The sequence below is a fragment of the Mustela nivalis genome (genome assembly GCF_964662115.1).
Source record: "Mustela nivalis genome assembly, chromosome: 10".
In the NCBI taxonomy this organism is placed as follows: domain Eukaryota; kingdom Metazoa; phylum Chordata; class Mammalia; order Carnivora; family Mustelidae; genus Mustela; species Mustela nivalis.
Window position 1 is genome coordinate 39,861,893 of NC_139029.1, and position 27,650 is coordinate 39,889,542.

The 27,650-nt window shown below is 36.5% G+C and overlaps 1 protein-coding gene across 5 annotated transcripts in view; it reads left to right on the forward strand.

The window, feature by feature from the left end:
* The window catches only part of ZFYVE9 (zinc finger FYVE-type containing 9), a 203,780-nt gene that overhangs the window by 61,900 nt on the left and 114,230 nt on the right, over positions 1-27,650 (forward strand). For 2 of the 5 annotated variants that reach the window (XM_082688389.1, XM_082688392.1), the window contains exons 2-5: positions 1,712-1,817; positions 6,977-7,055; positions 16,801-16,906; positions 20,927-23,025. In XM_082688389.1, the coding sequence (XP_082544515.1) occupies positions 16,837-16,906; positions 20,927-23,025 (2,169 nt within the window). In that variant the 5' untranslated portion in view covers positions 1,712-1,817; positions 6,977-7,055; positions 16,801-16,836. Of the gene's footprint in view, positions 1-1,711; positions 1,818-6,976; positions 7,056-15,775; positions 15,832-16,800; positions 16,907-20,926; positions 23,026-27,650 lie in introns of those variants that run through there. The other 3 variants (XM_082688388.1, XM_082688391.1, XM_082688390.1) reach the window with 2 other exon arrangements.

Consider the following 27,650-nt stretch of genomic DNA (forward strand, 5'->3'; position numbering starts at 1 on the left):
CTGAGCAGAGAGCCAGACATGGGGCTTGATCCCAGGACCCTGAGATCACGACCTGAGCTGAAAGCAGAGACTTAACCCACTGAGCCACCCAGGCGCCCCTGGAAAATCATTCACCATTGGTTTTCATTTCATATTTTTTATTGGCCTCTCGAAACTTGAATTTTAGCTTTTTCTTATTCTCCATTTTTTAACAAGTACATCATTTTCACATCAGGTAATGGAATTATATTTGCAATAATGCCAGGAAATTTTTTTAAGTGCCTATTATCTTTAAAATTAAGTGATATTCATTAGGTCATATGTAAGATACTTTCCTGTTCTGAAATGCTATGATTACTTGTTAGATATTTTATATGGATAATGTTGGGTCCGAAATCAAAGGAGCGAGACTGATGCAAAGCGAAGGTCAAGCAAAGCTTTATTTCTCGCCAAGCATTGAGAATCAAACCGACCGGCCCCGCCTCTGCCTTACAGACTAGCTTTTAAGGGCAAAGGCCATGTGGTTGGGCCTGGCCACGCACTGGTGGCCAGTGAGTTTGTAACACACAGAGAAAGCTACACAGTCATGCTAGATCACACATAAGTGACCAATTGAATCAATTGAATTACAGTTTACCCTATAATAGATATTTGAACTAGCCTATCACCTTGGTCAGAATTGGCGCCCAAAAGACACCCAAAGGGCGGGGTCCATACTCCTTGGTAGCTAGGGAGATAGTATGTGCCCTCACTGATTGGATACCTCCACCTGGCCTGCCCACCCTTGTATTTGGGCTTTGTTACCTGGGACTGGTTTCTTGGACTTGTTTTTAAGTAAGTTCTGGGAGGTGAGGGGGCAAGGTCAGTTTAAGTTTTACTGCATAAATAACAAAATCACTGTTTAACCGGATGGAGCTGCTCTGGCTAAATAGGCCTTTACAGATAATATGAGATTCTTAATTTTATTCTGATTACAGTTACTAATCTTGTTCAAGACTAAATGAGGCTCTTATAGAGTTTTAAATTATCTCTTAGCAGCTACAAAGGTATTTAAATTAGACTTGTAACTTCATGGATATTGTCATATATTCAGAAGAAGGAAATAACATTTGAAAAAGCTTTGGCAGCTTTGTTTTTTGCATACCTCTGACAGTAAAGGTTAATATTGGGCTAATAGAGCCATTGCTTCTAAACAGTGGAAGAGGGCTGGAATCATACGAGATTCCATTTGTAGGGAAAACAGTTGTTTGGCAATAAAAATCTCAACGGGAAGCCTCTGAATCTCAATTTAAGGATTCTGTATGTACAGAAAAAAAATCCCACATCCTAGTAAAGCAGCATTTTTGCTAGCTTTGAATTCTTGGAGGGCTTATTGTAATACAAAATAAGTGGTATTTTTATGAATTAACGTTGTTAAAACCTTTGGGTAGAAAGTGTCTGCCTTTAACGTTTCACTTTGTATTACCCATGGAAAATAAGAAATGTTAAAAAAAATTCTTAACTGTTTATTGAAATGTTTAACTTTTGGCCTTCTTACACAATAAAATGTGACTGCTGCATTTCATGCTGGTTAGGTCTTTGAATCTGAAGATGTAACTGTAATTTATTATTTAAGCCCATAGTTTTCATTTGTTTGGCTATGATAGGTTTATATGGAGAAAATTAGGGCTTATTCCTTCTGCAAATGTAATGAGCAATGTGTGTCCTTTTTTTTTTTTTTTTTCCCCTTTAGGATCAAACAGAACATACTGAATCAGCAGGAGTGGCTGGTGGTGCAGCAAGCATCATGAGTAAGCACAGGGAAGTCTGTTCTGTATCACGTGTGTAAGGGGAAAAAGGTAAGAAAACCAATGTTCTGTTTCTATTAGAGATTGAACTTAAGAAAACAACTCAATCTATAGGAAGTAATGCTTATGTATATATGCTGTTTGCTTCATTTATAACATTGCCTCTTGTTAAATCAAGAGTGTGGTCTTAAAAAAAGACGACTTAAATCCAAAGCAAAGGGGTATTTTTAAATTACTGTCGAATTATGTCAAAAATTATAATTTCTCTGCCAGTGCTTGGTTATTCCTTTTGGAGTCAACTTCCATTTTCAAAATAGAAAGGTAATTTCAACATGAAAAAGAACATGGATTTGAGCAATACTGTTAAGAGAAAAAAATCCAATTAATCTTTATTATTATTATTATTTTTTAATTAAAGTTTTTTTAAGATTTTATTTATTTATTTGATAGACAGAGATTACAGGTAAGCAGAGAGGCAGGTAGAGAGAGTAAGGGAAGCAGGCTCCTGGCCGAGCAGAGAGTCCCAGGCAGGGCCCGAGCTGAATGCAGAGAGGCCTTAATCTACTGAGCCACCCATTTGCCCCAAATCCAATTAATCTTTTTCTATTTCTTAGTCATCATGCAAGAGTTAAACAATTAAAGCTGATTTGGGGGCAGGGAATCAAATATAAATTTAATTAAATTGTCTTACTTTGTATTTTTAGACTAACTGTGAAGAACAACAATTTCCAATAGAAAATTGGAAGTATTTTACTAATTCTTATAGAGTAGGAATCATTGATTATTTTTCCCTGACTAGGAATCATGTTTGATTTCTTTCAGGTCTTATAATTACTGAAAGGGTAGAAAATGGTGATGTGGGTGGAGGCTTTGTGGGTGGGATTAGTTTCAGAAACTGATTATGCCATTCACTAATGGCATGTTGCATACTCTGGCTGAGTTCTTTTGATTTTTCATGTAAGCTTTGAGGATGGAGGGATGGGTCTGACTCTGTGATACGAGACTGAGCTCCTTTTCTTTTTAGTTGAGGGTCCAGTGGAGGGGCATTCAGTAGTGCTTTCTCCATCAAAACTTCTGGGCCTGCGGCTGGAAGAGTAGTTCTTGTACCCTAATTACCTCATGTGAGGGTGTGTGAAGGGAGTGCACTTTTCTGCCTTTACTGGGCAAAATCTTATTCTTCAGGTATTACCTCTTTTTTTTTTTTAAATTTTATTTAATTAATTAATTTATTTGAGAGAGAGAGAGTGAGAGAGGAAACACAAGCTAGGGGAGTGGGAGAGGGAGACGCAGGCTTCCTGCTGAGCAGGGAGCCCGATGTGGGGCATGATCCCAGGACTCCAGGATCATGACCTGAGCTGAAGGCAGACTTTTAACGGACTGAGCCACCCAGGTGCCCCCAGGCATTACCTGGGGTTTTCAAGCCACTGCAAAAACTATCAACACTAATAAATAGTAAATAATCAGGGGTAATCAGTTATTAGAATATTTGTCATAGTAGCCCAGAAGTACACCTCCATCTCAGTCTGATTTAGCTTTACCTCTTCTTTGGCTTCGTAGTACTCAGTGTATATATCAATTGGCACAATGTTTTATATTTTAAGTTTACTTATCCATTTCCCCTATAAGATATTAGGCACTGTTAGGTCAAAGACATTGTCTTATTTGTCTTGTAATCTAATGACTAGGACAGTGCCTGAAACATAGTAGATGCTCAGTAATGTTTGGTACAGGGATATACACAGGGATATACACATGTTCATTATAATTGGTAGATAGCATAAAGAGGACGTACCAGTGAAGAAAACATAAAGGGAACAACCAGATCAGTGCTTTAAAAGTAGCACCCCCTAAGACTGAGATTCAAGAGAGTGTCCAAAAGGACTCTATAGTCAATAGAATAAAAAGAAGAGGCCTATGGTGAGTGCTGTGAAGTGTGTAAGCCTGATGATTCACAGACCTGTACCCCTGGGGCAAATAATATATTATATATTAATTTAAAAAATTTATAAATAAAGCCTCTTAATTAATTAAAAAAAAAAAAAAAAAAAAAAGAAGAGGCCTAGAAGCCTAACAACAAAAGAGGTCCTTAGGAAGAAACCAGTAAATAAAGTAATTATTTTCTTTTTTGAGATATACAAGTATGATATTTAGTGACGTCTATTTTGAAAAAGAGTTGGAAGCTTTAATAAGACAAGGAAAGAATCCTGACATAAGGAGTACTGGGCAGGGTCAGTTGGTGGAGCATGTGACTCTTGATCCTGGGGTTGTGAGTTCAAACCCCACATTGAGTGTGGAGCCTTCTTAAAATAAATAAATTAATTAATTTAAAGAATGAATCCTGAGGTAGTATTTAAATCCTCTGGGAGATGTAGCTTATGTAGTGAGAAGACTGTCCCTCTCCCAAGCCCTCAGGAGACCACAGGTTTTTCCTTAGAAAATGAAACTAGGGGCACCTGGGTGGCTCAGTGGGTTGAAGCCTCTGCCTTCAGCTCAGGTCATGATCCCAGGGTCCTGGGATTGAGCCCTGCATCGGGCTCTTTGCTCAGCAAGGAGTCTGCTTCCCCTCCTCTCTCTCTCTGCCTACTTGTGATCTCTGTCAAATAAATAAATAAAAATCTTAAAAAAAAAAAAAAGAAAATGAAACTAAATATACTAAAGACTTAGGGACACTAAACATTACAGATCAAGGATGAGGCACCATAGTGAAAGCTGAGGGATTAAGGGAAATCATTTATATTGAAAAGTGAGACTCTTCCCCTTGCTCTTTCTTCTACTTTTCTTTCAGAAGGTAATTGTCTGGTATTACATGTTATTATTCCCTTATAGAACATTATATGAGTCTTCTGCGGACTCTAAAGAAAACACTTATCTATACTGGCATTTAGAGGTCTCCCATGAAATTGCTGTGTTCCCACCTGATCACCATGCAGTGGAAGCCACCTGCTTGAGAAGCCAAGTATGCAGATCTTGCAGTTGGCTTTTAGTATTTCCATTTATTCAATAAATAGGCATTTTGGGAAAGGATCCAATGAGAAAGAGACTAAAAGTACAAAAGAGGAGCTTGAAGTAAATAATACTGGACATAGAAGAAAGTTTGAGAAAAAAAAAAAACCAACAAACAATAGGTAATTAGTTATTGCATCAGAGAATAAGAGAAGAAATTATGTTCATGAAATAAGATGCTATAAAATTATTAGAAAAAGAAAGTGCTCTGGACATTTAAAATATGATAGACTCTTTTGGTGCATTTAAAAAAATTTTAAATTATCTCAAGCTAATAGGAAAGTCAGAAGTACAAAGAACTTTTTTCTCTGAACCATTTGAGAATAAATTGCTAGCTGCGTATGCCCCATCCCCTTTGAAACTGTGTTTCTGGCAAATAGGAACATTCTCCTACCTAACCACAATACATTATCAAAATCAGGAAATTAACTTTGATTCATTACCATCATCTAATTCTCAGATCTTATTCAAGTTTTGCCAGATGTACAAATAATGTCCTCTATACCAAGAGGATCTAGTTTAGAATCCTGTGTTGCATTTAGTTGTCATGTCTCTGTTCTCTTTGGAACAGTTCTGCAGTCTTTGACTTTTTTTGACCTTGACACTTCTGAAGATCGCAAACCAGTTATTTTGTATAATGTTCCTCGGTTTTGGTTTGTCTGATGTTTCCTCCTGACTAGATTCAAGTTATGCATTTTTGTGGGAATATCACAGAAGTGGTGCTACTTTTGTTTATTTGTTCCTTTTTTTTTTTTCTTCTCAAAGATTTTATTTATTCACTTGACAGACAGAAATCATAAGTAGGCAGAGTGGCAGGCAGAGAAAGAGGGGGAAGCGGGCTCCCCGCTGAGCAGAGAGCCTGATGCGGGGCTCAATCCCAGGTCCCTGGGATCATGACCTGAGCCGAAGGCAGAGGCTTTAACCCAATGAGCCAACCAGGTGCCCTACTACTTTTGTTTTTAATTAATACATTTTATTTTTTTTAGAGCAGTTTTAGGTTCATAGCAAAATTGAGCAGAAATTAAAGGGCGTTCCCATAACCCCCTGACTGCCCCCACTCACTACCTCACCTTTCCCGGTATTGACATTGTTGTGTCCTTTTCATTGCAGCCTGTCAAAGAGCACAGATTTCCATTTGTCCCATTATTGATGATGCTCACTTTGATACTTGTGTTAGGTGGTGTCTGCCAGGCTTTGCTGCTCAAGTTACTCTTCTTTTTTTTCCTTTGGTAATTAGTATTTTTGCGGGGACAACTTAGAAGCTATTAAATATCCCTTCCTCATCACACTTGGGATTCATTCATTCATAGTGCAAAGACTCATGGTTCTCTTTTTTATTCAGTGGGATATAATCCATTGCTATCATTATTTATTTTGATTTTCTTATTTAGCCTGTGGGAACTCTTTCAGGCTGGTTTCTGTGTCCTTTTGACATGTCCCCATCATTCTTAGAACACATACTTGCTTTCCAGCATGTAAGATACTCAAAATTGTTTTTTTTTTTAATTGAAATATCATTCACATACCATAAAATTGATTCTTTTAAAGTGTGTGGAGTCCAGTGGTTTTTATATATTTACAGAATTGTGCAGTCAGTCATCACCACTGTGTAGTTCCAGAACATTTTTATCATCTCAAACAGAAATCTTATATCCATTAGTAGTCATTTCCCATTTTCCTCCAATCCTCCCCCCACCCCCGGCCCCAGCACCTGACAATCATGAATTAATTTTCTGTTTCTATGGATTTGTCTATTCTGGACAGTTCATACAAATGGAATCATATATAGCTTTTCTGCTTCTTTACCTTAATATTTCCAAAATTCATTCATGTTGTAGCATATAGCAATACATCATCTATTTTTATTGCCTTATAATATCCCACTTTGTTGATAAACCATCCTACACTTCCTTCATGCATTTATCGGTTGATATATATTTGGGTTGTTTCCACCTTTTGGCTGTTGTGAATGATGTTGCTGTGAACATTTGGGGATGAGTTTTTGTGTGAATATTTTTCCATTTCTTTTGGGTATAAACCTAAGAGTGGAATAGCTATGCCATAAGGTAACACTGTTTAACTTTTTGAGGCACTGCCAAACTGTTTCCCAAAGTTGCAGCAGCGTTTTACTTTCCTTCTAGTAATGTGTTAAGAGCTCATATTTCCCTATATCCTCATCAAAGCTCTTGTATTTTTTTCTACTCCAGCTCTGGAATCAACCATTTCCCCATGGAACCCTGCTTCCTTTGCATGGATAACATACTTGGAAACCAAATCTGGTGTGAGGTATATGCTCATAGCTACTTGAAGTAGAGATGGAGTTTTGCTTCTCCAAGATCCTGTGCACAGAGCTAGAGAATATGCGCATACACACATTTACATCTGTATCTGTTGTGCGTGACACATACATTTACATCTGTATCTATTGTGGGTGGACACACATACATTTATATCTATATCTGTTGCTATAACTACTGATGTTTCTTGCAGTCTGTGAGTTCATACTTATATCTCAAATTCCAAACCAACACTGCAGGGTTCTTTCTGGTTGTCACCTTTTGTGCATTTAACTCTTTTCTCTAACAGTGAGAAACCTTGCCTCTGTTGCCCTTCATATAGTCACTTATTTGATCCATCTCTACATGTAACCAATCTCCTATCACCTTCTCCTTCCCCTGGCCCTTCTATTTTGCTCAGGCTCCAACCTGCCACTTTGGGCTGCACTCTTACAGCTCCTCACCCCTCCTGCCTATGGACTCTTCTTATCCCCAGGCCAGACCATCCCGTTCATGTGGATGCCTTCCTTACCTCTCTTGTGCTCTGGCACCCCATGCTGCGCTGTCCTTCTGCACAGATGGTTTCTTCACCCTGCTGGGTCTCTGACACCTTATGTTGGGCGACCCTAACATGAGTACATCTATTTTACCACACTTGGACTCTGACTCCCCTTTACACAGATACTCTCTTCATCCTGTTCCCATGTCTATTGAATTTTTCATAACTTTTCCCCTTTTATTACTATTTTTTCAACTTTTTATTTTGTAGTAATTATAGACCCCCAGGAAGTTGTAAAAATAGTATAAGGAGTTCCTGTGTGCCTTTCATTTACCCAGTTTTTCCTCATTGGTTACATCTTACATAACTATAAAAAACCAGGAAATGGACATTTTATTTATCCATTCATCAGTTGATAGATATTTAGTTGTTACGACCTTTTGGCTGTTATGAATAAAGCTGCTGTGAGCATATTCATGAATGTGTATCTCTCCCATTTGTCAACTACCATTGTAGTTGAAGATAGAACACAATTCCATCACCGCAGAGATCTCCCTTGTACTGCTCCTTGTCATGTACACCTTCCTCTCTCTACTATCCCATATTTAATGACTTTAAAATTACAGACATTATTATTATAAGTTACAGGAAGAGTTGAGTAAGCATAGAGATAAACCATGTTATAGTCAGGAATAGAAGGACTTAATATCATTCCCAGTGAATGAGGGGCAGGGTAGGAATTCTAATTTCTGAAAGTTGATTTTACTGGCATTCTGTTCGTTCCTGTTCCATTGCTGAGTCTTGGAGCCACTTGGCATAGTTTTTTTCCCCAGCTGCTGGCTTTATTCAGAGAGCCCAATGTGGCCCCTTCCACAGCAGAAACTTCTGGAAGTTTGTAGCCAGTAATTCCTGTCCTCCCTGTTAGCTTTCGAATCCTCAGCCTGTTGCTGTCTAGTTTTATAGTTTCTGTCTAGTTTTGTAACCCCTGTGGACTGACATTTTCAGATTTCACTCATTGCTGTGGCTTGCTTGCTTCTTGTTTATGTATCTATATTTCCCTTTCTTGCTTTTGAATTTGACTGTATAAACGATTTTAAAATAATCTTTTTTTTTTGTAGAATTTCTATATTGAGAGAGAGAAGGAATGCTTCCTACCACCAGCTCAGTATTCTTTTTTCTTCTGAAAAATTTCAAGCCTATGGAAAAATGGAAAAATAATGCAGTAAAGATCCATATATCCTTTACCTAGATTCATCAGTTTTTACCATTTTGTTTCTTTTTTGAACATCTCTCTTCCTTTCTACCTCTGTTCTCTTTTTTTTTCTCTTTTCCACACTCATACACACGTTTACATACTTTTATTTTTCTGAATCATTTGAAAGTTAAATACAGATAATATAACACTTCTTCCCTAAATAGTTCAGCAGACATCTCTGAAGAGTAAGGACATTCTCTTAGGAAATCAAAATACAGTTATGACATCTAAGGAAGAGATTATTAATTTTTTGTATCACCTAATACATAGTCCACATTTCATGGATTGTCATCTAAATGTGGTGTTTTGCTGTGTATGTATATATGTGTGTTTTCTTGATCTAGGACCAAGTCAGTGTTTGTGCATGGCATTTGGTTATTTAATCTCTTTAGTCTCTCTTGATTTAGACTGATGGTTTTTATAACATTGAATTTTTTGGAAAGTTCAGAACAGTTGTCTTATAGAATGCCTTGGATTCTAGATTTGTCAAATTGTTTCTTCAGAATTCAGTTCTGGTTAAACATTTTTGGCAAGAATACTGGGTTGATAATGTTTTAAACTTCTCATTGCATAACATCAAGAGGTGCATCATGTTAAACTTTTTAACATGTTAAACTATATCAGCTATTGTTAAACAATTGGTGATGCTGAGTTGATCATTTGGTTTAGGTAGTGATTATCATATCTTTTTAATATAAACATATATTTTCTCCTTTGCGATTAATTTTTTTTTTTTTTTTTTTGGTGGACTAATACTTTGAGACACTGTGAATATTTCTTCCCCAATAACCATTTTCCTAAAGGCTTTAGGATTCGTTTTTGATGCTGGCCTGAATCAGTAGTTATCATTGGAGTTCAGTACAGCTTCTTAAGCAGCTTTTTATACAGTAGTCCCTGCTTATGTATGGGGGATATGTTCCAAGACCCCTAGTGGTGCCTAAAACTACAGGTAGTACCAAAACCTATGTATACTGTTTTATCCTATAGATACATACCTATGATAAAGTTTAATTTATAATTTAGACAAAGTAAATGATTAACAGCAGTAACTAATAATAAAGGAACAATTATAACAATATATCGCAATAAAACTTATGTGAATGTGCTGTAGTGCTTTCCATTGCTTAAAATAATACAATACCTTTCTCAGACTGGCATTCCAAGGCGTGCGTAATATAAAGCCTATCTAACTCTCCAACCATGTCCTAATGTTAACTATATAAATAAATTCTTGATCCAGTTTCACTGATCCATCAATAAATGCCCATCCCTAGATAACTCCTTGTATGTCTCTCCCTGTTTGAAATTTTACTTCAGTATCTTGCTATCTGGAATATCTGTTAAAATTTTTCCTTCCTTCTGGACCCACCTCAAATCCATAAATAATGCTTCCTTGACCATCCACATGGTGGTTCTACCCATTTCTTGAACTTTTATAGTACTTACTCTGTAGTACTTATCTGTTAATTTCATCTAACAAATTAATCAAGTCGTGCTTTGTGTCTCTTGTATTGTGTTATTAAAATCATTTATTATATTAATTTTCTTATTTAGCATTGTTTACCATTAAGTTATAAGCTTCTTTTTAAAAAATTTTTTATTTTTTATAATCATATAATATATTTTTATCCCCCGGGGTACAGGTCTGTGAATCGCCAGGTTTACACACTTCACAGCACTCACCATAGCACATACCCTCCCCAATGTTCATAACCCCACCTCCTTTCTCCCAACCCCCCTCCCCCCAGCAACCTCAGTTTGTTTTGTGAGATTAAGAGTCACTTATGGTTTTTCTCCCTCCCAATCCCATCCTGTTTCATTTATTCTTCTCCTACCTCCTAATCCCCCCATGTTGCCTCACCACTTCCTCATATCAGGGAGATCATATGATAGTTATAAGCTTCTTGATGTTAAGGATGATGTCTGAAAATCAGTTGATTACAATACCCTGTACACAGTAGATGCACAATAAATATGTTGAATCCAATTATTTATTAGTATTTTGACTATGAAATGCTGAGTATCATACATGTATATTAAATGTGCTAGATTAGCACATTGTTTGTGAGAAATTTCATGTGTGCTCTTAGCATTAGAAAGTTTAAATATGCAGGGTTTTTTTTTTAAGATTTTATTTATTTATTGGGCAGAGAGAGAGATCACAAGTAGGCAGAGAGAGAGGGAAGCAGGCTCCCTGCTGAGAAGAAATCCTGATGTGGTCTCAGTCCCAGGACCCTGAGATCATGACCGGAGCTGAAGGCAGAGGCTTAACCCACTGAGCCACCAGGCACCCCTAAATATGCAGTTTTTATAAAAATAAAATGGCATGTATATGAAAATGAATTTGAACTATAAAGATAGATTTAAGAAAAACTATTAGGGTATTATTATGCAGCCTATTTGTCTACCTAAACTTAAATCATTTAACAGGAGCCAGTCCATAAACAAAAGTGGATTGAATGAATAATCATGAGGAAATACTTGAATGAACCCATTAAATCCCCTGAGCTTTTTTTTTTAAATTGGCAAAATGAAAGAAATAATATTCACACTTTTATATGTCTCAAGGAGAAACACTCTAAGTCAAAGAAAATTCACCGCATTTTATATTTACCTTAAACTTTGTAATAGCAGTATTTTACATTTAAAATTTTTTTATTAATAATGTATTATTAGCCCCAGGGGTACAGGTCTGTGAATCGCCAGGTGTACACTCACCATAGCACATACCCTCCCCAATGTCCATAATCCATCCACCCTATCCCTACCCACCACCCCCCACCACAATCCTCAGTTTTGTGAGATTAAGTCTCTCTTGTGGTTTGTCTCCCTCCCGATCCCATCTTGTTTCATTTTTTCCTTACCTACCCCCCAACCCCCCCATGTTGTCTCTCAAATTCTTCATATCAGGGAGATCATATGATAATTTTCTTTCTCTGATTGACTTTTTTGCTCAGCATAATACCCTCTGGTTCCATCCACATCATTGCAAATGGCAAGATTTCATTTCTTTTGATGACTGCATAGTATTCCATTGTATATGTACACCACATCTTCTTTTTTTTTCTTTCCTTTTTTTTTTTTTAAAGATTTTATTTATTTATTTGACAGAGAGAGTGAGCACAGGCAGATAGAGTGGCAGGCAGAGGTAGAGGCAGGCTTCCTGCTGAGCAAGGAGCCCGATGTGGGACTCGATCCCAGGAGGCTGGGAGCATGACCTGAGCCGAAGGCAGCTGCTCAACCAACTGAGCCACCCAGGCGTCCCTGTACACCACATCTTCTTTATTCATTTATCTGTTAATGGACATCTAGGTTCTTTCCATAGTTTGGCTATTGTGGACATTGCTGCTAAAAACATTCAAGTGCACGTGCCCCTTTGGATCATTATGTTTGTATTTTTAGGGTAAATACCCAGTAGTTCGATTGCTGGGTCATAGGGTAGCTCTATTTTCAACTTTTTGAGAAACCTCCATGCTGTTTTCCAGAGTGGTTGCATCAGCTTGCATTCCCACCAACAATGTAGGAGAATTCTCCTTAGTATATTACATTTAAAAAATTTTTCCTCTTCTTAATGTTTTCCTTACTCAGACATTTTAGGGGAATTATAATATTATTTCCTCTCAATCTGCCTCCCTATTTGCCAGTAAGAAGCCAAGCAGAATTTTCAGTTTGGAAAGAACATTCTGAGAAATTAAGGAGATAGATAAGTATGGCCGTCATTATAGTAGAGGGGGAAAATGCTTGAACTTTCTTGTTCCATTTGGTATGATTCTTTAAAAGATTTTATTTATTTATTTGACATACAGAGATCACAAGTAGCCAGAGAGGCAGGCAGAGAGAGGAGGAAGGAGGCTCCATGCTGAGCAGAGAGCCCGATGTGGGGCTCGATCCTAGGACCCTGGGATCATGACCTGAGCCAAAGGCAGAGGCTTTAACCCCCTGAGCCACCCAGGCACCCCATTTGGGTACAATTCCTTAAAAACTTTCTTTTCAAATAGAAATGTAGTTTTATCTCAAAGAAATGATTTTCTGTCAGCATCTGGATTTTAGCCTGTTCAAATGCGCCAAGTTTGTCTTCTATAATTACATTTTGATTATTGTCAGCTTATACTTTTCTAGACTTTATTGGGTTAAAGATCTTAGACTACCTCTAGTGGGGATGATGAATTTTATAGTTTACCATGGTCTGAATAGATTTATAAGAGATTTTATTCTTGTATATTTAAGATTTATAAATTATATAAATATTCATAAATCTATGTATTTTTTTCACTTTTTTCCAGTTTATTGATATATAATTGACAAATAACATTGAATTAGTTTAAGGTGTACAGCATAATGATTTGATATATATAGGTATTGATTACCACAATAAGTTTAGTTAATATCCATCACTTCACACATAGTTATGGTATGTGTATTTTCATTTTTTAAAATAAATACCTAGTAGAGGAATTGCTGAATCATATGGTAGTTCTATTTTTAATTTTTTGAGAAACCTCTATATTCTTTTTCATACAGTTTGGATTCCTAGCAACAGCATACAAGGGTCCCTTTTTCCCCTATGTCCTCACCAACACTTGTTATTTCTTACCTTTTTGATAGTAGCCATTCTTTTTCTTTTTTTCTTTTTCTTTTCTTTATAGATTTTTTGAAATGTATTTGAGAGAGAGAGAGAGAGAGAGAATGAGAGAGGGCATGAGAAGGGTGAGGATCAGAAGGCAGGGAGCCTGATGCGGGACTCTATCCTGGGACTCCAGGATTGTGACCTGAGGTGAAGGCAGTTGCTTAACCAACTGAGCTGCCCAGGCACCCTGATATTAGCCATTCTAACAGGTGTGATTTGATTTTGGTTTTTCATTTGCATTTCTCTGATATTTAGTCATGTTGAGCATCTTTTCATGTGTCTGTTGCCTTTCTGTGTGTTTTTTAATTGGATTGTTTGGTTTTTTTGCAGTCAAGTTGTGTGTGTTCTGAATGTATTTTGGATATTAACTCTTATTTGATATATGATTTGCAAATATTTCCTCCCATTCAGTGGGTTGCTTTTCATTTTGTTGATAGTTTCCTCAGCTGTGCAGAAGCTTTTTGGCTTGATGTAGTTCCACCTGTTTGTATTTTTGTTTTTCTTGCCTTTGCTTTTGGAGTCAAATGCAAAAACTCATCTCTAAGACAATGTCAAAGAGCTTATTACTGCCTGTTTTATTGTAGGAGTTTTATGGTTTCAGGTCTTTTTTTTTTTTTTTAAAGATTTTATTTATTTATTTGACAGAGAAAGATCACAAGTAGGCAGAGAGAGAGAAAGAGGGAAGCAGGCTCCCCGCTGAGCGGAGAGCCTGATGCGGGACTGGATCCCAGGACCCCGAGATCATGACCTCAGCCGAAGGCAGCGGCTTAACCCACTGAGCCACCCAGGTGCCCCTGGTTTCAGGTCTTATGTTCAAATCCTTAATCCATGTTGAGTAAAGTTGACCTTTGTGTTGATCTTTGTGTATGATACAAGATAGGTGTATGGTTTCATTCTTTTGCATGTGGCTGTCCAGGTTTCCCAGCACCATTTATTGAAGAGATTATCCTCTCTTGTATATTTATTGTTGGCTCATTTGTCATAAATTAATTGACCATACACATGTGGTTTTATTCCTGGGATCTCTTTTCTGTTACATTGATTGATGGGGCTGTTTTTATGCCAATACCATACTATTTTGATTACTATAGATATCTTTGTAATATAGTTTGAAATCAAGAATTGTGATGGTTCCAGCTTTGTTCTTTCTCAAGACTGCTTTGGCTATTCAGGATCTTTTGTGAATCCAGACAAATTATTGGATATTTTTGTGAAAAATGCCATTGAAATTTTGATAGGGATTACATTGAATCTGTAGATTGCTTTGGGTAGTAAGAACATTTTAACAATATTAATTCTTCTAATCCATGAGCCCAGAATATCTTTCCATGTCTGTGTCTTCCAGTTATTTCATCACTGTCTTCAGAGTACAGATCTTTTACCTCCTTCATTATATTTATTCCTAGGAATTTTATTCTTTTTGATGCAATTGTAAATGGTATTGTTTGCTTAATGTCTCTTTCTGATAATTTGGTGTTAGTGTGTAGAAACCCAACTGATTTCTGTGTGTTCACTTTTTAAAATTTTTTTTAAATTTTAATTTTAATTAAACTTAATTAAATTTTAATTTAAAAAATTTAAAACTCTCTGCCACATGTGGGGCTTAACTCATGAACCAGAGAACAAGAGCTGCATGTTTTCCTGACTTAGCCAGCCAAGCACTGCTTATGTGTTGACTTAATCTTGCAATGTTACTGAATTCATTTATTCTAATAGGGTTTTGTGTGTGTGTGTGTGTGTGTGTGTGTGTGTGTGTGTGTGTAGTCTTTAGGATGTTTTATATATAATATCATGTCACCAGCAGGTGCAGACAGTTTTACTTCTCTTTTCTGATTCAGATACCTTTTGTTTCTTTTTCTTCCTAATTGTTTTTGCTAGGAATTCCAGTATTATATTGAATAAAAGTGGTGAGAGTGAGCATCCTAGTCTTATTCTTGATCTCAGAGGAAAAGCTTTTAGGTTTTCACTGCTGAGTATGATGTTAACTGTGTGCTTGTCATAGATGGCCTTTATTATGTTGAGGTGTGTTCTCTACTCACTTAGTTTAGGATTTTTATCATAAATGCATGTTGAATTTTGTTAAATGTTTTTCTGTACTATTGAGATGATCATATGATTTATCCTTCATTTTGTTAATGTGGTACTACATTGATGTATAGATGTTGAATCATCCTTGCATCCCTGGAGTAAATCCCACTTGATCATGGTATATGATTTTTTTTTTTTAAAGATTTTATTTATTTATTTGACAGAGAACACAGCAAGAGAGGGAACACAAGCAGGGGGAGTGGGAGAGGGAGAAGCAGGCTCCCTGCTGAGTGGGGAGCCTAATGTGGGGCTCAATCACAGGACCCTGGGATCATGACCTGAGCTGAAGGCAGATGCTTAACAACTGAGCCACCCAGGTGCCTTGTATATGTATTTTTACATATTTTTTAATGTATTTTTTATGTACTTTTAAATTTATTATTGAATCTGAATTGCTGATATTTTTGGCTTTGGATTTTTGTGTCTATATTCATCAGGAATATTAGTCTGTAATTTTCCTTTCTTGTAGTGTCCTTACCTGGTTTTGGTATCAGGGTAATGCTGTTATCAGGGTAATGAGTTTAGAAGTGTTCCCCCCTCTCTTATTGTTTGGAAGAGTTTAAGAAGCATTACTATTAATTTTTTTTCTTAAGATTTTTTGTTTATTCATTTGAGAGAAAGAAAGCAAGAGTGTGAGCTAGGTGGTAGGGTCAGAGGAAGATGGAGAAGCAGACTTCCTGCTGAGCAAGGGGCCTGATGGCATCATGACTTGAGCTGAAGGCAGACACTTAGATCAACTGAGCCACACAGGCACCCCAGTTCTTTTTATTTGTTTTTTAATGTTTGAAAGAATTCATCAGTGAAGCCAACTGGTCCTAGACTTTTCTTTGTTGGGTGGGTTGTTTTGTTTTTTAGATTTTATTTATTTACTTGACAGATAGAGATCTCAAGTAGGCAGAGAGGCAGGCCGAGAGAAAGGATTAAGCAGGCTCCCTGCCGAGCAGAGAGCCTGACATGGGGCTTGATGCCAGGACCCTGGGATCAGGACCTGAGCCGAAGGCAGAGGCTTTAACCCACTGAGCCACCCAGGCACCCCTTTTGGGTGGTTTTTAATTACTGATTCAATCTTATTAGTAATTGCTCTGTTCAGAATTGTTATTTCTTTGTGATTCACTGTTGGTAGGTTGCATTTGTCTAGGAATTTATTCCTTTCCTTTAGGTTTTCCAATTTGTTAGTGTATAATTGTTCATAGTAGTGTCATGATCATTTGTATTTCTGTTATCAGTTGACTATAAATTAAATTTTAGAAATTGAAAGTGTAATACAAATTTGATCTACTTTCTAGGTTTAAACAAGTCTCTTGAGTGGTGTTTCCTCACCGATGGAGAATTATTTCCAAGCAGAAGCTTACAACCTGGACAAGGTATTAGATGAATTTGAACAAAACGAAGGTGAGAATTTGTTTTGGTGAATCTATTTGAATACATTTATGATATGGAGAATGTGGGGTTATGAGAGGATGTAACACTTTAAAAAAAATAAAATGACTTAATATCTTAATGATAATAGTATTATATTTCAGTATCCAGAGGAAGAACTAATGTTTTTCGCACTGTGTGCCAGATACTATGCTAAAGCATTTAAATGGACTGTATTATTTTATCTTTAAAATAATCCCATGAAAGTAGATCTTATCTACATTTTACAGATGAGAGATACAGAGAGAGTAAGTGGTTTCCCTAAGGTTAGTTTGCTAATAAGTGGCAGAATGATTAGTATCTAGGCATTATGAAACTAGAGCCTGAACTTTCTTTATACAATCAATTTATGGTCAAGAAGAGCTTTAGAATGTGTGGTTGTATTTCCTAAACTAGAAAAATAACTTGTTGCCTGTTGATCAATAAAGATATATTTTAAACCTAATTGTAAAAGATTTATAGTTTTAAGTCACTGCCAAAATGGTTAGATAAAATGTCTGCCTAAGATTCACTTTATTTTGGTAAACTTTTCCCTTAAATTTCTCAGTCAGTGTGATTTGAATGGATAAGCCGTAATTAATTAGATCCCTCCTACCCTGATACTCTGTTTCTTTTTCTTTCTTCTTCTTCTTCTTTTTTTTTTTTCCAAGATTTATTTACTTGAGAGAGCACAGGGCTGGGGGTTCAGAGGTGAGATAAGAGAGAGGAAGAGGGAGAAGCAGGGAGTCCAAGATGGGGCTCGATCCCAGGACCCTGAGATCATGACCCGAGCCAAAGGCAGACATGCTTAATAAACTGAGCTACTCAGGCGCCCCCTGGTATTCTCTTTTTCTAGCTGGAAATGGCAGGTAACAAGTTTACAACGTGATGTATTTCTGTCTGAAGTCTGTGATTTTAGAAATGGTCTCCAGACCTTTACTATATCCAGTTATTTAGGTTGTCCTTTGATAGTAGTTGGGAAGAGAGATTAATTTTAATGTTGTTGCTTTGGGTCTGTAATAAACCAAGCCGTATAGAATTATGGGCTTAAGGAAGGAAAGTGGAGAAGGAAGGATACGTGGAATAGCCTACTGTTCTCATATTTTACCACTGATGACCCAAAGCTACTCCATAGCCATAGGATTCATATAAATGTGAAATTAATCATTTGAGATTCTATTGGATCTACATACCAAGGTTGAGGGGGTCTTTTCCTCTCAGTTTCAATCATTTATACAGGTAATTTCTCAATCCTTTCTTTGGTTTGGTTTGGTTTGTATCAGTTATTTGTTATGAGATGTCTACACAGGTGTTATACCTAATCACTTGAATAGTGTACTTCTAAAATATCATTGACTCTAAGAAAACTGTTAGTTTTTTATATCAATCTCTTTAGGACTTTTGTAGATCTAGTAGGGTACTTTGCATATAGTTGATTTTTAATATATTTTTGTTGAATCAGTAAAAATTATCTTTTAGTTCAGAAATACAGCATTGCTTATAAAAACTAATTCTTTTAGGAGAAGAACTTCAGAAGCCAAATTCTTGTTTGGAACTATGTCGTATATTTGTTTTGAACTATTGTTTAAAGATCTTAGTATGTACTAATTGTATTCAAATCACCACCTCTAGACTGGTATCTTTTGAAGTATATTTTAAATAAAGTGATTTTTCATTCTATGTTAATTTCCTTCTTTAAATGAAAAATATACCATGCACAGACTGTGATAACACTAGATAATTAACATTATACCCATGTAGTAGGTAATTGAATAATCACATTTTTAATAACTGATCTACCATTCTTGTTTGAATATTATTAAATATTCTTGTAAGAAGCAGCACTTCGTTTTTAGTTCCATGAACCATGTTGGAAATAATGATTTTTTTTTTTTTTAAAGGAAGTTTATGTTGTTAAATCTCAAGTCTCTGCTAGCCCAAGTTGGGGCAACTCATGATTTTAACATTCAGTATTCAAGACCATTCTCTACACATTTTGATGTCTTATGGCCTTTACAGTCTGGTCTTTCTAGCTTCTTTTCACTACTTGCTTACACTAATTCTTTTTTCAGCCCAAACTGATTTGCTTATTGCTCTCTCAGATTGTTGTGTTTGGGTCTATACTTGTTCCCCCTTAAGAATGACCTCTTTTCCACATTTAAATAAAATTGTCTTTGAATCCCAGGCATAATGCTGTCCTGTATGGCTAATTAGATATTCATGTGTACAGTACCTATTTTTTATTTTTCTAACTAGATTATGTATTTCTTGGAGGCCAGAGCTATCATTTAATCTTCATGCTCCTTAAGCACAATGCTTTTACTATGGTAGATACTCACTCAGCATATATTTATTGTGTACCTACTACATAGCAGGCACAGTGCAGAGTGTGTGAGGGCTTACATTGATCGAGAGAAATGGTTTCTGTCTGAAAAAGTCAGGTAGAAGCCTGACTTATTTACTAGACTTATAACACTTCGAGTGTTATGGTCTAGTAAATGCTTAAATAGAGACATGAACAAGGTGCTAAGGGGGCATTAAAGGTTAATGTTACTATTGAGGGGAAAATATATCTTTATTAATTTCAGGATTATGATTATTAGATTTACTGTAAGAAGACAGCAAGAAAGACAGTAGGTGTATTATTTCTTATTTCTCTAAATATACATATGGCACTATAACTTGGAGAAATAATCATCATAGTTATAATCTCTTAAAAAGTAAACATGAAATTATGCTTATTGATAGAATATAAGTAGGTTGATTTAATAAGATAAATGAATATTTTTCTGCCAAGTGTTCTCAGATAATTATATAAATATAAACCTAATTAGTAATGTGACACAGTTATGAGTATAATTTCATATACTATAGCAAACTTTTTAAAATACTTGTTATGGACAAATTTCAAATACATACAAAAAGCAGAATAGTGTAGTAAACTCTGGTATACCCAGTTTCCCAGCTTCAGCAGTAATTAACATGGTTCCAATTTTGTTTCATTTGTATCTTCATCCACTACTCACTGCTTGTTATGTTTTTATAGGTTTTTTTTTTTAAGATTTTATTTATTTGAGAGAGAGCATGCGCACAAGCATGAGCATTGGGGAAGGGTAGAGGGAGAGGGAGAAGCAGACTCCCCACTGAGCAGGGAGTGGAAGGCTGGGCTTGATCCCAGGACCCTGTGATAACGATCTGAGCCAAAGGTAGATATTTAAGCGACTGAGCCACCCGGCGCCCTTTTTTATTTATTATTTTTTTTAAAGAAGAAATTTACATACATTAAAATGAATAGATCTTAACTGTACCAGTTTTGATCAGTAAATACATCAATGTAACCCACATTCCAGTCATAATGATTATAGATCACTCTGTCTCCACAGAAAATTCCTTCGTTTTCCCTCTTACTCAATTAGTTGCCCTAATTTTTTTGCAGCTTAGATTAGTCTGCACCCTATGTTGTATGCAGCCAATCGGAGGCCTTTCTAATTGCTACTGCCTGCCCCCACTACCAAGTATAGCCTCTGTGCCATCTTTAATTATGTTAATAGACTGAGGTAGAATTCTTTTGTTGTTTGGAATCTTCTGGGATATTACCATTTGGTGACATGTAATATAGAAACAGTCTGAAGATGGGGCGCCTGGGTGGCTCAGTGGGTTAAGCCGCTGCCTTCGGCTCAGGTCATGATCTCAGGGTCCTGGGATCGAGTCCCGCATCGGGCTTTCTGCTCAGCAGGGAGCCTGCTTCCCCCCCCCTCTGCCTGCCTCTATGCCTACTTGTGATCTCTCTCTGTCAAATAAATAAATAAAATCTTTAAAAAAAAAAAAAAGAAACAGTCTGAAGAATATTTTTTTTATTCTTAGCTAAAAATTAGAAACTTCATGTTCTAGGAATATTCTGTTTTTAGATATCCTGGGAATATTTTATTTTCAGAATGTTTGCAAATATAGTTAATTGAGTCCTAGCTTTTCTAGTGACACCAGGAAACTTATTGAAATTATTTATCTTTTCAGATGAAACAGTTTCTCCTATTTTATTGGATACCAAGTGGAATAAGATTCTAGATCCCCCGTCTCACCGACTGTCATTTAACCCTGCATTGGCCAGTGTGAATGAACCTGCAGTTTCTAATGAGCCACAGCCACAACTAAAAGTCTTCTCTCTGGCTCATTCAGCTTCTTTGACCACAGAGGGAGAGGATCATTGTGCTAATGGACAGGACTATAATCTGAATCCAGAGATCAGCACAATGTGGATCGATGAAAATGCTGTTGCAGAAGATCAGTTAATTAAGAGGAACTGTAATCGAGATGATCAATGTAGTACTGTTGAAGTCGGAGAGAAGAAATGTGGAAACTTAGCTTGTCTGCCAGATGAGAAGAATGTTCTTGTCGTAGCCGTCATGCATAACTGTGATAAGAGGACATTACAAAACGATTTGCAGGATTGTAATAATTATAATAGTCAGTCCCTCATGGATGCTTTTAGCTGTTCACTGGATAACGAAAATAGACAAACTGATCAATTTAGTTTTAGTATAAATGGGTCCACTGAAAAAGATATGAATTCAGAGAAACAAATAGATCTGTTGAATAGATCAAGTGCAGTGGGGGATTCTGTTAAACATACATGTACTACTTCATCTGATAATCTAGCCAGTGTCTGTTCCCCTTCACAATTAAAGGATGATGAAAATCCAGGGAGAGGCCCACCCATGTCTGTGATTGCAAGTTTAACAATTGATTCAGTAGTCTCATCCCAGGGAACAGATGAAGGTCCTGCTGCTAAAAAGCAAGAGAACTATATACCAGATGAGCTTCTTACTGGCCAGACCAGCTCTGCTAGGACAGATCTAGGGAGTCCAAACTCCTTTTCCCATTTGAGTGAGGGGATTTTAATGAAAAAAGAGCCAACAGAGGAGACAACTGAAGAATCTCTCCGATCTGGTTTACCTTTGCTTCTCAAAACAGACATGCCTAATGGGTCTGGAAGGGATGATAACTGTGAACAGTTTTCTGATTGTCTTGTGCCTAGTGATCTTAGAGCTAACAAAAAGGAAGGTTGTGAACATGAAGAAATTCTTGGCAGTACAGAACTTCTTAATATGACAGAGCATTTCTCTGACTCTCAGGAAATGACTAATTGGAAATTGACTAAACTAAATGATATGAATGACAGCCAAATAAATAAAGAAAATGAGAAGTTTCTGCCAATGAATCAGCCTGAGGACATTTACAATGATAGTGGAGGAGAGTGTGATAAAATGGCAGAAGCAGGTCTAGATTTAAAAGGAACTTGCACCAATGAAAGTGAAGGATGTGATTTCTCCACTGTGGATACACCAGCAGCAAATTCTCTATCTAATTGTGATTCCTATGGAATGCAGAGCCCAGTTGTTTGTTTTGTTCCAAAGACTTTACCCTCCAAAGAAGATTCAGTAACAGAAGAAAAAGAAATAGAAGAGAGCAAGTCAGAATGCTACTCAAATATTTATGAGCAGAGAGGAAATGAAGCCACAGAAGGGAGTGGACTACTTTTAAACAGCACTGGTGACCTAATGAAGAAAAATTATTTACACAGTTTCTGTAGCCAAGTTCCATCAGTGCTCGGTCAGTCTTCACCCAAGATAGTAGCAAACCTGCAATCTATCAGTGTTCCTTTTGGTGGTGCAAGACCCAAGCAACCTTCTAATCTTAAACTTCAAATTCCAAAGCCATTGTCTGACCATTTACAAAATGACCTTCCTACAAATAGTGGAAATAATATTAAAAACAAAAATGATGTTCTTGGGAAAGCAAAATTAGGGGAGAACTCAGCAACCAATGTATGTAATGCCTCCTTGGGAAACATCTCTATTGCTGATACAAATGGGGAACATTTAGAAAGCTACGAGTCTGGGATATCCAGTAGACCGTGCCTTGCTTTAGCTCCAGAAAGCCCAGATAATGATCTCAGAGCTGGTCAGTTTGGAATTTCTGCCAGAAAGCCATTTACTACTCTGGGTGAGGTGGCTCCCGTATGGGTACCAGATTCTCAGGCTCCAAACTGCATGAAATGTGAAGCCAGGTTCACATTCACCAAAAGAAGGCATCATTGCAGAGCGTGTGGGAAGGTAAGTTGTGTGTGTTTTAAGTCAGAAATACTGCATGCTCACTTTATTAAGCTCAATTAAAGATTAATAAAGTCAATATAAAGTGAATATACTTCTGGTTGAGAAGACATTATAAATAGCTTGGAACATCCAGTTCTAGTAAATTTCTAAATAAAAAAATGACCTTGCTGAATCTTAGTGTTTATATAACTTTTTTTGTTGCCAAGATTTAAGTTGAATCACTTTCCATGAACAGATGAAAATTGAGGAAGTGTTAACTTTGTGGTTTCTCTATTGATAGATACTTGGTTAATGGAATAGTTTGAAATAAGGAAGTTTTTTTTTTGTTTTTTTTTAAGTAAAGAAATACTTGAGATTGATTTCATATTTTTTTAATTCTTGGGAAATTGAATATTACACTTGAAATCCATCCTACTTTTTGGTGTAGGATTTTGGTCACTCTGCTAGACATTCTGAAACTTTTTATACACATATACACATATTTTGTCTTTTCCCCCAATGCCATTTTTTTTTTTTTAAAGATTTATCTGAGGGGAGTGAGGGGGAGAGGGAGTCACAAGCAGACTCCGTGTTCAGTGTGGATGGAGCTGGACCCAGGGCTCGATTTCATGACCCTGAGATCACAACCTGAGCCAAAACCAAGAGTCAGAAACTTAACGGACTGAGCCACTCAGCCATGCACCCCTCTCCATGTAACTCTGATACAAAGTAGAGTTGAGGGCTATAGATCCTATGACAAGGTTATAAGAATAATGGATATTCCTTAGCTCTTCCTGAGTTTTGCTTGCTAGTGGTTTATCTTTTTAACAAAGAACTGTAAACAAGGAGGAAGGGAATTTTATATATTTAAAAAGAATGCAAAGTTTGGTTTCAGGTCTGGATTTCCATTTTAACATCCTTACTATTAACTATATAACTTTATTAAGCTTTTGTTTTTATAAAAACAAAATAGAAAGATTAGTAATTTTCATAAATGAGATTACAGATGTAATAGTAAGTGCTTAGTAATTAAATGTGTACTTCCCTTCTTTTCTGATTTATTGGCCTACTTGTGTTAATTAGGATGCTTTCAGCTTTAAGGCATAGAGTATCTGATCCTTAGTGACGTGACAAAAATAACATTTCATATAACAGGAAGCCTGAAAGATAGAGAGTCACTTATGTCTGGGTGCAGTCAGAATCACTAAAGTTTTCTTGGTCTTCCACTTGTGGTTGCAAGAGAGTTGTACAGCTCTATGCATTAAATTCAAGCTGGCAACTTCTCAAGTACAGGGAAATTGGTTGGGGGCAAAAGATGAATTTTTTTCCAGCTTTTGCACGTGTATATATTAAGTAGCCTGTTCTTGCTGCCCTCTCATCAGGGAGGAAAGAATCCTTAGCAACTTCTTTCAATTTTTTGGCCAGTTGTATATCACAGGTCCAATTTTATACCAATCATTTAGAAAGGGGAATAGGATTGCTAGAATTGGCTAAGAAGATCAGTCATGATCATTCCCTGGGGCTGAGCCCAATGTTGCCTGAACCGAAGTGGGATTCTATTAATATGGAAAAGGAGGATAATGGTTCCTGGGTGGGTAGTCAGTAAGGGCTACTATAAGGGTACAAAAGAACCAAGTGATGGGGAGCAGAAGAAAGTGAAAGCTGTGATTGGGCTGCTGGTCTTTGATTATTAAAATTTGAAGAAAATAATGTGTCTAATTCCTAAATAGCTAGTAGTCTAAAGTAAACCTGTAGTCAGTTGCCTCAGTAGTCAGTTTTCTGTTAAGCAATTAGAGTTGTCATTTTTATGTTGTTCTTTGTGTTACTTACTCTGTATAATACTTTCTGAAAACTTTGCTCTCTTGAGCAAATAGTAACGCTTTTGCCCCACATCAGCATATCCAGATGTAATGAATAAATAGGTAACTTAGGTGGATTTAGAATAGAAATGGTAGCAAAATGCATATAAACTGAAAAAATTAGATGGGAGTTTTTCTGAGTAGAATTTATGAATTTATGGATTCATGTGGATTATGGATTCATATTCTATTTTTTTTCCTTTTCATCTCCAGTTACCTCAGGGATGTTCTAAGGATTGATGAGATAAGGTCTGTGTAAAAAATCCTTGAGCTTCTCAGAAGAAAAGAGCTTAAAAACATAGGTATATTTTTTCTAGCTAGTAATGAGATCATACTGGGAATATAGCTAGAAAAATACCCCAAGCAATGGGATTTTGTAAAGTAATGTTTACTATTGAAAAAAATAAATTTAGTTTGCATATCCAGTAATTTCTCTACTTAATAAAAAAAGCTTAATACTCTTTAACAAGCATGTATTAAGCATCTAATATATGAAGGGTTCTGGGCTAAGTATTAGAGATTTAGAGATACAAAAATTGTGATATATGATCTCATGGAGTTTGTAATTAAGGGCACTGGTTTCAGTAATTTGGGAGAAAATCTGGATTTCCTGGAGTTAAAAAAAAAAATCCTAAAAAAATCGTGAACCTCTGATCTGAGTAGACAAACAGACCATCCCATAGCAAAATAGAAGACATTATATTAAGAGCTAGTTATATATATTTTATATTTATTCTCATTATACTCTTGTAGAATGGGTTGTTAACTTTTTCCTAAATGATAGGTTAAGAATCAGAGACTCTGAATGGTCAAGGAATATGCGTAGGATCTCACAGCTTGAAGGTGCTAGAGCCAGCTTTAAAACTAGTACTCCTTTTTTTTTTTTCTTTAAAGACTGATTTATTTATCTACAAGAAAGAGACAGTGACAGCCTGAATAGGGGGAGAGACAGAGGGAGAGAAACTTAAGCAGACTCCCCACTGAGTGCAAAGCCCCACATGGGACTGGATCCCATGGCTCATGAGATCATGACCTGAGCCAGAACCAAAAGTGAAACACTTAACTGCCTGAGCCACCAGCAGCCCCAAGCTAGCATTCTTTCAGTCATACTGCTTCTAGCACGTCTCCTCATTTATAATAGCAGTATGAACAAAATAGATCATTGAGAATGAGAGCTTAATTTTTCGAAGAATGGCAGAGGGAATCAGTCATGTTACAGAATTACTATTTGGAATGAACAAAAAACAAAACGACTCTTTGGAGAGGGAGATATAAAAAAGTGGATATAATTTGTGGGACAGAGTCTAAAGTATATGAGAAAAATGAGATCACATCAGAATACAGGTAGAAAATCAGTGGGGAAAGGGAAATTCATCTTACAGAAGAGTGGGTCAAGATGAAAATACTTGAATATAGAAGGAGTTAACAGAAAACTGTGGGAAATTATCTAGCATAGTTTAAAGCTTATATTCAATTCCTGATAAGCAGTAGAATTGTTGTAACATTCATCTTGGTAAAATGTAATTAAGTAGAATATAAAATAATTACACTAGAATTTATGAAAGTATTAAAATGTTGCAGTTTATCTCTATTACTAAAATGGAGATCGAGATATCTGGATTCCATTCCTGTCTTCATTGTTAATTGGAAAAGTATGTCATACTCTAAAATGCTCAGCAAATGTGAGTTTTATTTTATGATTTCACACATTATTAATTTAGATAATTGCTCCATATAACAACATAATCCCTACTTCTCCTGTATAATAGGCAATAAATTATAGAGTAGAAAGAGTACAGAGTTCTTTCCCCAAAAGATGCTTTCTTAAGTTCAAATGATCACCATTACTACATATCCATATTAATTTCCTATGGAAATCACCAGCTTCAGATCATGGTTTTTCATTCTCTATTAAGCTCCATTTTGACCTCTTTTTATTTGACCATTCGACTTCAGAGGACTAAGAAAGCATTGAGTTTAAGAGTTAAGGAAAGAGAAGTTTTGAAAGTGAAAAATTTCTAAAAGAAAAAATGTCACATATCTTCTATTTGGTTATTTTCTTTTTTTTCTTTCTAAGATTTTATTTATTTGAGAGAGCACACACATGGCAGGGGGTGGGGTGAGGAAGGGAGGGGCAGAGGGAAAGAGAGAAGCAGATTCCACACTGAGCAAGCAGTCTAAAGCAGGGCTCTGTCCCAGGACCCTGGGATCATGACCTGAGCCAAAAGTAGGCACTTAACCAGTTAAGCTGCCCAAGCATCCCTGGTCAACCATTACCATCTCTGATGTGGCCAGTTATTATTTACTTGGTACTATCTGGTTAATGACTGCTCTGTTTACTATTTAATAGAAATAAACATAAAAATATTCTTTACGGGGCACCTGGGTGGCTCAGTGGGTTAAAGCCTCTTCCTTCCTCTCAGGTTATGTATGATCCCAGGGTCCTGGGATTGAGCCCTGCATCGGGCTCTCCGCTCAGCAGGGAGCCTGCTTCCTCCTCTCTCTCTGCCTGCTTTCCTGCCTACCTGTGATCTCTGTCTGTCAAATAAATAAATAAAATCTTGAAAAAAAATTCTTTAAAAAGTAAAACTTCTTGAACTATAATTATTACCTGGATATTTTGTATTTGTTTGAGATGGTGTGAAAGATGAAAATAGAATAACATTTTTGAAGGTACCTGGGTGGCTCAGTGGGTTAAGCCTCTGCTTTTAGCTCAGGTCATGATCTCAGGGTTCTGAGATCAAGCCCTGCATCGGGTTGTCTGCTCAGTGGGGAGCCTGCTTCCCC